General features: G+C 44.6%; 1 protein-coding gene across 3 annotated transcripts in view; it reads right to left on the minus strand.

The window, feature by feature from the left end:
* Positions 1-1,910: 1,910 nt before the first annotated feature.
* Positions 1,911-11,922, minus strand: part of BCL2L13 (BCL2 like 13) — a 69,487-nt gene continuing 59,475 nt past the window's right edge. For all 3 annotated transcript variants that reach the window (XM_077468853.1, XM_077468854.1, XM_077468855.1), the window contains one exon: positions 1,911-2,702. In XM_077468853.1, coding sequence (XP_077324979.1) covers positions 1,968-2,702 — 735 coding nt within the window. In that variant the 3' untranslated portion in view covers positions 1,911-1,967. The remainder of the gene's footprint in view (positions 2,703-11,922) is intronic.

Raw genomic sequence — 11,922 nt, forward strand, 5'->3', positions numbered from 1 at the left:
AAAAAAAAAGAAAAACTATTTGGGGATGCAGCGATTTGCATAAAAACATAAAGAGGAAAATGCATTGTAGAAATTTAACTCTACTTATGTGTATTTATATTGTAGTGTCAATTTATGTAGCACTGTACATACCGCATTCACATCAGTCCCTGCACCCTAAAAGGAGCTTAAAATCTAAAGTCCCTCTCTTACATACTAGGGCCAATTTAGACAGAAACCAAACATACCAGTACGTCTTTGGAGTGTGGGGGGAAACCAGAGTTCCCTATGGAAACCCAAACACAGGGAGACTCCAAGCAGATACTACCCTGCTTGGTATTTGAACCAAAGACCACAGTGCTGCAAGTGCTGGTAACCACTAATCCACTGAGCTGCCCTTTATCAGAACAGACACATAATATAATCAATAATAAAAACACCCATCACCCAGGTACGTGTCTATATCACCACAAACTATGTACTAACCCAGATAGTGATCAATAAGTGGAATATTGATCTGCCCTTGTTTGTATTTCACTCACAGTGACATATTTTCCTCTTCGTGATTTTACGTACGTTGCAGTAGCCCCAAAATTGTTTTTTTTTTAAAAACAAACACCTTTCCCCTAACCTTTTCTAGCATTATTTAAGCCAGCCTAGTGACGCCTCAGCGGGCTTTCTTTCAGAACTAAAACAGCGCCCATGTAGAGACATGTGTGTGCCACTCAGTCCTGGGGTACTGTAAGCCCAGCCTGTGTGAGGACATGCCTAAAATGACAGGCTGAGCTTGCAGGAGATGGACAGAATGAAATATTGTATATGTTAAACTGTTTGCATAATTATATACCCAGGGGACTCTTATTTTTGGTCTAAAGTCACAATTAACTTACTGTTTTTATAATCATCTCTGAGGCATTCAGGAATCTCTTTTCAGTCATTTTAGAGTGGAGCTTTTTATTAAGCCTCCCCTGCCATGAGAAAAAAAGCCTGTCAAGCTTTCCTTATACAGTATGTCATTCTGTCCATCTTCTGCGAGCTAAGCCTGTCATTTACTCACTCACTAGGGGAATGTCATCACACAGGCTGGGCTTACAGTACCCCAGGACTGAGTGGCACCCACATGTCCCTACATGGGTGCCGTTAAGTTCTGAAAGAAAGCCTGGTGCACCCGGCTGATGAGGAATCCTCATGAGACGCAACCTGGCTGGCCTAAATAACGCTAGAAAGGGGTATGGAAATTTGTTTCTTTTTTTATTAAAAAAAAACAAATCATCTGGGGGGAGGCTTTGGGGTGAGTGGAGAGGGGTCCAACATGCCTGGAGTTCCGCTTCAAAAGTTGAATGACTTCCACCTCAAATTTGATGCATTGTTGCAACAAGAATGACTAACTCTAGTGACAATCTGCCACCATATATTTTATGGTGTTCAAACACCACCTGCTTTTTGGCATGAAATTAGATTCTTGCTAAGGCCTCACAAGCTAAATCTTGTGAAGACTGAATAACTATTTTTTTTATTCAGATTAAGTGGGCATTATACAAAAATAGTATGAGATCTGTTCCCCTTCCCACCCATGTAGCTCTGGCTATAACTTTCTGTACCTAGTATCAGACCTAAGCCACAGGCCATTCAAGACTTTTCCTCTATTAAATATATTTTCTTCCAACTTTTTGGTATTTAAAGATGGCCACTAGCAATATAGTACTGAGCCACTGTGCCTCAGTGTTTTTGTGCCACAGTGCTGAAATTATACAAAAGAGGCCTGGCAGTGATGGTCGCAGCCATAGGCATGCCTGTACGGTGAATAGGGGGATTATTGCCAATAGCAGGGAGGTCTTGTGTAATTCCGAGGAGCCCCTTGCTGTATAAGAAATTTGCTTTTTATGTTTGTACTGGCAGGGGAACGAGCATCGTAGGCATACAAGAAGGGACACTGGTCACAGATTTTTATTAGAGGGAGAAGCAAAACTTCTGTTAACCTGGCCAGGCTACTTCTTTCTCAACGCCACCACCATACCCACGGCTACTGCCAAAATAGCCACAGCTGCTGCTCCCCCATACAGCAGGATGGATTTCCCCTCAGGAAGGAAAACAGGTTTCTCTTCTATCTTGGGTGGAGGCAGAAGGGGGGAAATGGCAGCTTCGATTTTTTCTGCCTCTGATGGAGGGGTGACCTGGATCTCCTCTTTGGATTCTTCCAGAGAGGCTGGGGACTCCTTTTCTGAAACTCCCTTTATGGTTATGTCCACTTTTGGGGGTTCTGGTTGTGTTACAGGAGGAGGGGGGATCTCTTCTTCAGTTGGAGAGATTGCAGCATGAGCCATCATCACTGCTGCAGGGGCATCCAGTATTTCCCTCTCCTCAGCTTCTTGTTGCTCCAGTCTCTGTTCCACCACAGCAGCCTCCTCGATGACTTCTGCAATCTCCTCCTTCTCCACATGGACAATGTCAGAGTTTGATGAGTTGTTCTCGCTGCGCTCCTCGGCCCCGCCATTGCTGTCCAGGCTCTTCAGCTCCTCAGGATCCATCGCCACCTGCTGCCAGGACTCAGGCCCCAGGGAGGTGGGAAGGCTCTCTGTGTGCCAGGAGGAGGAGACGGCCAGGCTCTCAGGGGGGCTGACCTGCTCAGAGTGGTCACTGGTAAGAATGTAGATGTCGTTGCTGTCCTCGGCTATTAGCCCTGGGACATCGTCTTCCTCAGTGTCCAGGCTGAAGACTGTGCCCTACAAACATGGAGAAAAACAATAAAATTACTTATTAAAAAGCTCTAGTTCATTGGAAGAACGCTTGTTGATTAAATGAAATGCCACCAAAAGACCCTAGGCACTTTACTAAAATTTACAAATTTATGTTACAGGTCAACTCCACCCAGGCCAACTCAAATCCTTAAAAGATCTCCCAATATCACCCAACTGATATTAAACCAAACAATGGCGTCATCCTCGCCTAGATGGAGATATAAAATAAACAATTTTATGAGACTGACACCTTTGTTAAGGGTTTTTGGGAGGGGCAAAAACAAACAATTGCCAAGAAAATCTCACCACTGGATGCTTCCAGCAAGGAACCTGATCGAAATGTAAACTTTACAAAAATAAAAAAAAATAAAAAATTGTGAATTCGGCTGGAGATGGTGTTTAACCCAACAGTTTCCGCTAAAAGTGAATTGTGAAGTTAGGAAAAAGTTGACCTTTACACACTCCTGGATTATTAGCATTTAGATTCCTTTTAAAGTTCTGAATCAGACTTTTTTTTCTGGTTTTGGGGCTATGTGGGTTGAGTGTAATATAAAAACTCTTTGGATTTTCTCAATAAGCATTGCTACTTCTATGGTCTCTGAACCAGGCTGCGGCCCCAGAAAATGGCAGGGGCTTCCAAGACAGACATTAAACTCCATGGAGTAGCTTTACTCTCCACTTTAGTGCCGGAATTGCAGATAGTGAAATGAGGCACATTTTGGAAACCATCAGATGCGGCATTATCCCAAGCAGAGACGACACATTAATAATGATGAGATGGCCTCTTCTCTCCCTGGACCCAGCTGAAGAAGTGATTATGTGTTTTTTGGTGCCTCTTGGGACTGTTTGGAGTTTCAGCACCAGTAATTGTTTACTGGTTTTGTTCATCAGCCTACCACAGGGACCAAGAGCATTAGAAGCTTGAAAAACCTACCAGGAACTGGAATGCTCCTCTTGCTAAGAGGAAAAAAGTAATAGCCAAGTTGCTGACTAATAATAAAAACAAAGTGTTATTTGTATGCAAACAGCTTCAAATTATAATTTTTGAAAAATTGCGCACCTTTCCACTGCAACGAAATACACTATATGTGTGAGAGCCTGATCATTACACCTACACTATATGGCCAAACATAAGTGGATCCCCCTCCAAATGACTGAGTTCAGCCGTTTCCAGATAAGGGGATTGTTAATGCTTCAGACATTTTAGACAACTGTGCTCCTCCAACCTGTGATAACAGTTTGGGGAAGGCCCTTTTCGGTTTTAGCACAAAATGTTCTCTTGATTACAAAACCAGCTCCATAAAGACATGGCTTAACCAGTTTGGTGTGGAGAACTCAAGGCGCCTGCACAGAGCCTGACCTCAGCCCTATTGAACACCTCTGGGATGAACAAACACAGACAGCCAAAACTTCTCATCCAACATCATCTGTACTTGACCCCATCAATGGGCACAAACTTGTGTGAAATATCTGCCCTCAAGAGTGAATACCGCAAAAGGAGTGGGCCTCAAACTTCATACTAATGGCCATGGTTGGAGTGGGATATCCAACAAGCTCATATAGGTTTGACAGTCAGGTGTTCACAAGCCTTTAGCCATAAAGTCTACTTTCTAATGTTGCCTGCATGTCCAATTGTCAGGTACAAGAGAAGAAACCTGAAACTTAGAAAAGGATGAGTGCCCACTTTCAGAGGCTAACAGTGGGACCTCCAGTGTCATGTGTTCTAACTCCATTTTACATTCTCCATATTATGAAATACATAAAAACCTAAAAAGGGATGGTGGAAGACCCTCATAATGGGCCCAGCAGTAGTGCATACCCAGGAACTCCACACAGGAATGGTGGGAGCGCATAACGGGCACAGCAACTGAGCAGACTTGGAAACTCAGCATAAGGTTAGTGGGAGCCCCTTTAAATGGGTAAAGCAGGTGTGCAGACTCAGGATAGTACCAGCCCCTCACAATGGGCATTCAAACCCTTCATAATGAGCATCCAGAAATTGAATAATCTTTTTGAGTGGACTGACCCTTTAAACATGTAAGATGGGTTTGCGCCAATACAACATAGTAATGATTATTAAATTACGTCCACAATTAAACACTGGGTGGGCTACTGACATGCTTGTCTAAATGCTGCTGTATATGGTAGTGTCACTATGGTGGAGTACTGTATTTTCCACTATACCCCACCCCTCCCCAGGGCAAAACACTCAACTAAGCTACCACCTGACAACGGGTGAAGGATGGAGAAACTTCTACACTGTCTCTAACTGAAAGCTAAATTTATACTAAACAGCTTGTAATTTAGTTCTGTGGTCTTTTAAAAAGAGGCAGTGACAGAAATCCATATTCAAGCTGGTTTGGACACAAGAACGTTAGCAGCTATCGCTCTTCTAGCCTGTACAGGGCTTCTGGATACAGTCAGATGGTTATATAACAGTATGACCGAGTGGTTTTGTGAGAGGCAGGGACTGTGTAAAGCATGGCTAGATAATAAAATTCCATCATTCTTCTGTACCACAAGTCCTACATTCTGCAGAAGAGAAGACTCAGCAAAGAGAAATTTTCCACTGCAGAAACCCAGAGCAGAAAATCGGAACTCATGTTTTCCTGGTGTGACCTCAGTAATTTTCACTAAGTAATTAGCGCTGATTATTGAATAAGGACGCAAAACAGAACATGCTATGTATGGCCTAAGAGAACAATGAAATACTTGCAGTATAACTACTGAGAACTGTGTCCTTCTGGGGAGAAATGCAGATGTGCTTCGTCAGAAGTGATTACATCTACATGGAAGGTTTATACAGACGTAATACTTAAAAATGTACATATATGATGTTTTAGCTCCATGTTGAAGTAAACCTACCAGAATGAAAACATGAAAGCTACTGCAGAGGGTGAAAATGAATTGCCCCATTAGCAGTGTGGGGTTGTGACATCAGTGGCAGGTGGATGAAAAACCCAAGGGAGGAGCCCAGTGTGAAGGTGAGTCCCCCTATGTCCACAATGCAACCTTCCCAAATCCCAGATCTGGATACAGCCTCTGGATACAGCCTACAGGGATCCCGTGCCTGTATAAAATCCCCTGGGATTAAACACCGTACAGATAACATAAATGGCACAACAGTTGACAGCACATTGCTTCTGGAAAGTCGGACATATTGTCCTAGTAAAAAGTGAAAATTCAGCTACGATTAAATAAATGATAATCAGGCTTAAGAGAAAGAACCATAATGAAAGTAAGGTTATCAGCCAATTTCATTCAGGTCTATAGCTTAAAAAAAAAAAAAAAAAAAAAAAAACCCTCAGCCTATACATTCTAAAGGGTTAACGCACAAGCAGTATGTGACCACCTTGGGGATGGGCGTGTGAAAGCGCAGGGTCACCGATGCAGAAGAAATGGAGCAGGCATAAACCAGCCCCAAGCAGCTATCACCAGAAATGCCCAACCCCATTCAACACTTTTAGACTAAAGCGTCAGTTTCAATTCACTTTATTAGGCTAGCCAGACTAACATGAGAATAATACACAATAAACAGACTGATGGGTCATGGCCTACGTTACTGTGGGTCTCCAATTCTCACCCTAGCAAACATCGTCTGCACCAGGCTGCCCTCATTTAAACTGTCCCAATAAAGAGCCAGTGAAAAGGCTGTAAAAGTGTGTTCTCTGATTTCTGCACCGCCACCTCTCTGCATCCCCTGCAGCTTTACACACACACACACACACACACACACACACACACACAGAAGCACAGTACAGTATCCTTCTTCCCCAAAAAAGTAAAATTCTATAAACTGTATTATTATACCTGTAGGCATTGGCGGCTGGTACCCAATTTTTTTTTGGGGGGGGGGTTGGCATACAAACCTGGCCCCCCTCACTCGCACTACCCCTCCCACCGGCGCTCGATCTAATGCACAAATGGGAAGACGGCAATCCGTGGCCCTTCCTTATCCTTAGCTGTCTATCTGGGCGGCATTATCTTGATGTTGCTGCGGTAGAGTTGTGGGGAGGAGGAGGATGACGAGGTGGTGGTGTTGGTGCATTGCTGGATCTAGGGTAAGGATCCTGAAAGAGGCTGTCGCTGCCCCCCCACCTGCTGCTCCTGGCCTACAGCTTGCGAAGGGAAGAGCTGGAGCCATTGCTTCTCCTCCCGGCTAAACAGGAAGAGGGTCCTGAGACCCGATTGGCCAGGAGTCCTAAGGCTCCCTGGCCAATCAGGTTTCAGTACCAGCTTCCTGATTGGCCGGGAGAAAGAGCAGGAAGACATTAGCGAATATTAATTTGGGTGCGAGCCCACCCTTTTTGAAGCCAATTAGAGCCTCAGGCTCTAATCATGTGCTTAAAAAAACCCAAAAAAACATCCATGTGTTCGGCACCCTGTATGAAGATTAGGGGCCGGGCACATGGATTAGAGGGGCGGTACTCTTGTGCCCTGCATGAGCATCCGCCACAGTTTTTTAGTACCTACTGGGGCCCCTTGACTTCTATTTTCTAGAAAAGGTGAACTTAGCCTTTAAACTGTCTAGTCTGGCTAAGTGAGGGCTGCATGGGTTCAGCTTTGCATCCTTGGAAGAGGTTGCATTGTCCACCATACCCAGAAAGGAGTATTTACAGAGGGCTTCGATGGAGCAATTGATAAACGGCGGAGCATGGAGAAGGTGAGTGTTAGTGGGTGTAGTTATCCTTACAAGAACACCTGTCCCGAATGAGCAAAATGACCTTCCAGATGATTCCCAGCTGCCTCTATCTGGTCTCAGATGGCTCAAGATTCCACCATCACCTGCAGAACAGACTGTCTGAAGTCATTTAAGTAAGGTGAGCCTGCAAAACTGCTTGACAAAGTACTTATGCATGTTAAAGAAGGCTTACAACATCCTTCAACAGGAATACCAGGACAGAAGTCCTGGTGGCTGGAGAAAATGGACAGGTGGGAAGATACCTGCCTGTACTCACATGTATTTTTCCATGTCCATGAACCACTACAATGCCCCCCCCCCCCCCCCCAGAGTGAAACGGCAGCTCAGTTCATCCCACCCACCAGTGAAGTTAGCTGCCCTAGCTTCCACTGCTCCCCCACCAAATAGTGAAGTAGCAGGTCAGGTCACTCTGTTCCCCCTTCTCAGCTTAGCTAACCCTTCCAATAGTGACTTAGCAGCTCAGTTCATACTGCTTAATTTTCCAGCAGTGACTCAGCAGCTCAGTTCCTCCTGCCAGCAGTGATTCAGCAGCTCAGCTCCCTCCCACACAACAGTGACTTGGCAGTTCAGCTGGGGGGAGGGGGACCTAGCAGTGGCTTAACAGCTCAGCTCATACTGCTCCGCCCTTTCAGCAGCGTCTTGACTGTTCAGCACCACCGTTCCAACTCTATGCTCATAACTGGGAGGCAGGGGCACTGAGCTGCTGAGAACAACTTGGATGATTTCAGTGCCACTGCTGTCAAATTTGAGGATACATTTCTTTACAGTGCCTGAAGCTACAGTACAGAGGATAGTGCAGGCTTGTTGTAAGTCTCCCTTACTGCTTGCAAAGAAAGTGTAAATAATTGATTGTCCATAGCTTTGACCCAATTGTACATTAAGGTTTGTGGTCATCCACACTGCTCAATCAACAGTAGTGAGGCGTCACGAGAATAAAGCTTGCAAGTCAATCACAAACTCGGCCTGCAAGAGCACTGAATGGATCATAACTGATAATGGCAATAAACTCTTCACACAATTCATTATCGTGAAAACGTCATTGTTTTTGAATAGGGTTTGATTTTTTTTCCTCCCCCGTGATGAGAAAGAAACACCTGTTAACAGAACAGCACTTGCGAAAAACATACAAAAACTTTGCACTTAAAAGGACCCGTTCACTTTTTTTTTTTTTTAACCTACAAAAAGATTTACATTGTATTTATTTTTTTACTTGGAGCATGGAAAGAATTGCACTCCTGCAGACTTGACGGTATCTGTCTGCCCACATCTCGGACGGGCAGGCAGATGCACACCGACAGGAAGAGACAATGAACTACCAGAGTGCTCAACAACGCTGTGGTAGTTCATTGAGAACTACAAGCCGACAGCCACGAAGGCTGTTGGTACTTGTATTTTCCCATTCACAGAACTCTGACTGAATGACGTGGCCGGGGAGGGGGGTTGGAGCTCCACACTACCAATTTTTTATTTTTTTTTTATTGTGACAGCAAATGGGGGGAGTAGATCCCTGCTTACTGTCACTAAAGAGCGGAGGGGGAAGCGGCTGCAGAAATGGGAACAGGTTACGAGTTCCTAAAACGGGTGGAACATGTAACATGTTCCCCCAAGGGTGAACTTATCCTTTAAGTGTGTGTCTCTAGTTCACCTCCCAAAGTAGGACCTTCCCTAAACCCGCTGGGATGCAAGGCTTCTGACAGGCGCAAGACACACTTGTGGTCCACTTAGCCAAAAGGCCCGGCAGACCCCTCTCCTCACTGTCAGCCAAAGCCAACTACCGAGTTCTAGGTTAGGGGCTCTGCCGAAGAGAAAGACCCCCCCCCCCCCCCAGTTCAGGGGAAAAGGAACCTCATGTCCACACATCTCTCTAGACGGAAAGAAAAAAAAAATTATTAAAGAAATTAAGTGCAAATGCATTGGCTAGGCCTTGAGGCCTGGTAACAAAAATTGTCCCAGTTGCAGCCAAAAGCCCTAGCCCAAGAGGTGCAGTGCAGAAAAAGCGACAGGTGATTTGGCCATATGCTTTATCTCACCATGGGTTTCTCAGGCTCAAGTTATACTAAAAGTACCCATAAGCCCCCGTACACACGGTCGGACATTCTGACCACAAAATACGTCTGATCTTTTTCTGACGGATTTTGTCCTAAACTAGTGTTACATACAAAGCTGCATACAGGTGTTGCGGACAAAGTTGTTGGAAAATCGCTCGTTGCGACGGAACGAATAGCTTTGGTCTCGTAATTTGATCTGAGCATGCGTGGCACTTTGTCCGATCGGAATTCTCTACAAACGATCGGAAAAAGTCCGATCTGATTTTTTTGGACGGAAAATTTGAGATCCTGCTCTCAAATTTTTTTCCGTCTGAATTTCCGATGGAAAAAGTCTGATAGAGCCCACACACAATCGGATTTTTCCGACAATATAATCCGATCGGACCTTTTCCGTCGGAATTTCCGACCACGTGTACAGGGCGTAAGGCAACCAACTACCAGGGGCACCGACACCAGACCAGGCAGCACCATGCAAATCAGGAGGCACAGAGTCCCTCAAGTACATCTTACCCAGTGCCTTAGTTTCTGTTCCTACAGGACAAATCTTCAGAGGCCCCATCATACCAGCAGGGATACCATACGGTCAGGGATACCATACAGCCAGCCCTTCCTACCAAAAGGCCATGGCAGAGCACCCCTACTGGACACTGATAGGAATAGATACTACGCTTGATCTTAGCCAAAAGGCCAAGATGAATATTGAAGGGAATTGTTAGAAGTTCTATTCCATTGCTGTCTGTATCCCCATTGGGAAATTTTCCCCCATGGGGACACAGACAGCAATAAAAACCATGAAAGAGGTTCTAACCCTCATCATTTTATCCAAAACTTAAAAGTGCTCGCAAAGTCACTAATCACATATCCTTGAATCCCCTCTGTTACAGAAAGATATACTGTGCAGTATCTGTGTTTTTTTTTTTTAATTATGCAGATAAATACCTTATTCCAGAGCACCGCTGTGCGTTCACGTGACCTCCCTGTTCATATGTCATCTCTGTCAATCAGCCCACTGGCTGAACAAAAAAAAAAATACAACTAAAATCAGCCATGCTTTAGAGCCCAGCTTCACCTACACCCTGGAATTGTGAGAAAGGCTCAGGCTCATCTCCATTTAATTCTCAAAGAATGCAACAGGAGGAGTGAGACCTCTGAGGGGCAGAATCACACTCACCACTGAGGCCTATCGGAGCAGTTTTAGACAGTTTGACCCTTTAACTCTGTTCTGCCCTGGAGATAAAACATGTAAATAATTTCAGACCCCGTCAATTGCTGTCAGGAATACGAGCCTCTGCTTGTGTAATGCAGAATTACCGTAATCCCTTGAAAACAGGAGCAGTCATGCAGGTTAACCCTTTAACTAGCCTGCGCAGCAATGAAAAAAAAGGAAATGCGCAGGCATGAAAATAGTAAACCTTGAAATATCAAAACTACACAGTGTTAATGTTTGGAACATTAAATCCCCACTGTCCTTAAATGATAAACCAATATATGTTTTAATTGCATCCCCAAAAGAAAGACGTACTTGTTAAAAAATAAATAAGCTGATGACATGTTAAAAATCCCAATCTGCAGTATATATATATACACACACACACACACACACACACACACAAAACTTTTTTTTTGTGGCACTACGCATTAAGAAAAAGAGTTTTTAGGTTAAAGATTCAAAACAGATTGCTGTGTACAAGCAGGCAAATTATTATCCATGCCAGCCTTTCTCAATATTTTAATGTGAAGGAACACTTGAAATAACTTTCCAGGCTCAGGGAACCCCTGCTGATTACTACATCTACAGCTCACAGTACATTAGTACGATGGGAAGGATGCTCCGTATATTTGTGTGAATAATCCCCCCTTACAGATGGCTAAACAGATCATTGGTGTCAGTGGTTACTTAAGGGAGAGGCAGGACTTGCCCATTGTTTAAGAAACCCTTGGAAACCTCTGGAGGAACCCTGGTTGGAAAAAGGCTGATCTATACTATGCACAGGAAACTGCAGGCGATGACAGTCACTGGCTATTAGGATCCCCAGGATAATAAGTTGGCTTTCTTGATTAGAATGTTGCTATTGGGATTTAAAGCCCTCAAATATTGCCCTCATGCTGCTTAATATCAATAAACATCTCAATACGGGGTGATAAGGGGTTAAATGCTGCAGGTGACAAGGACACTGCTAGCAGAGACCGCTGCACTCCCCCCTACAAGCCAGCTGTACATTGCCCATAATGAGAGACCCTTACCCAGTGAGACAGCTGCAATCTTGCAGTTCCCAGTGTTGAGAAGACCGTCACATCTGCTCTGGACTAGAGACTAGCGGAGTGCACGGGACAGGAGGCGCGTGCATGGATCACACAACATGTAGGGGGCGCGCAGAGCGACCCAGTTTTGTTTAGGCTCTGACTCGGCTGCAGGGCAAAATAGCAAACGCATGCCAAAACAAAGCTGGCAAAA

The sequence above is a fragment of the Lithobates pipiens genome, unplaced genomic scaffold, assembly GCF_037356315.1.
Source record: "Lithobates pipiens isolate NorthernLeopardFrog02 unplaced genomic scaffold, aLitPip1_a1.2 Scaffold_8, whole genome shotgun sequence".
Lineage (NCBI taxonomy): Eukaryota > Metazoa > Chordata > Amphibia > Anura > Ranidae > Lithobates > Lithobates pipiens.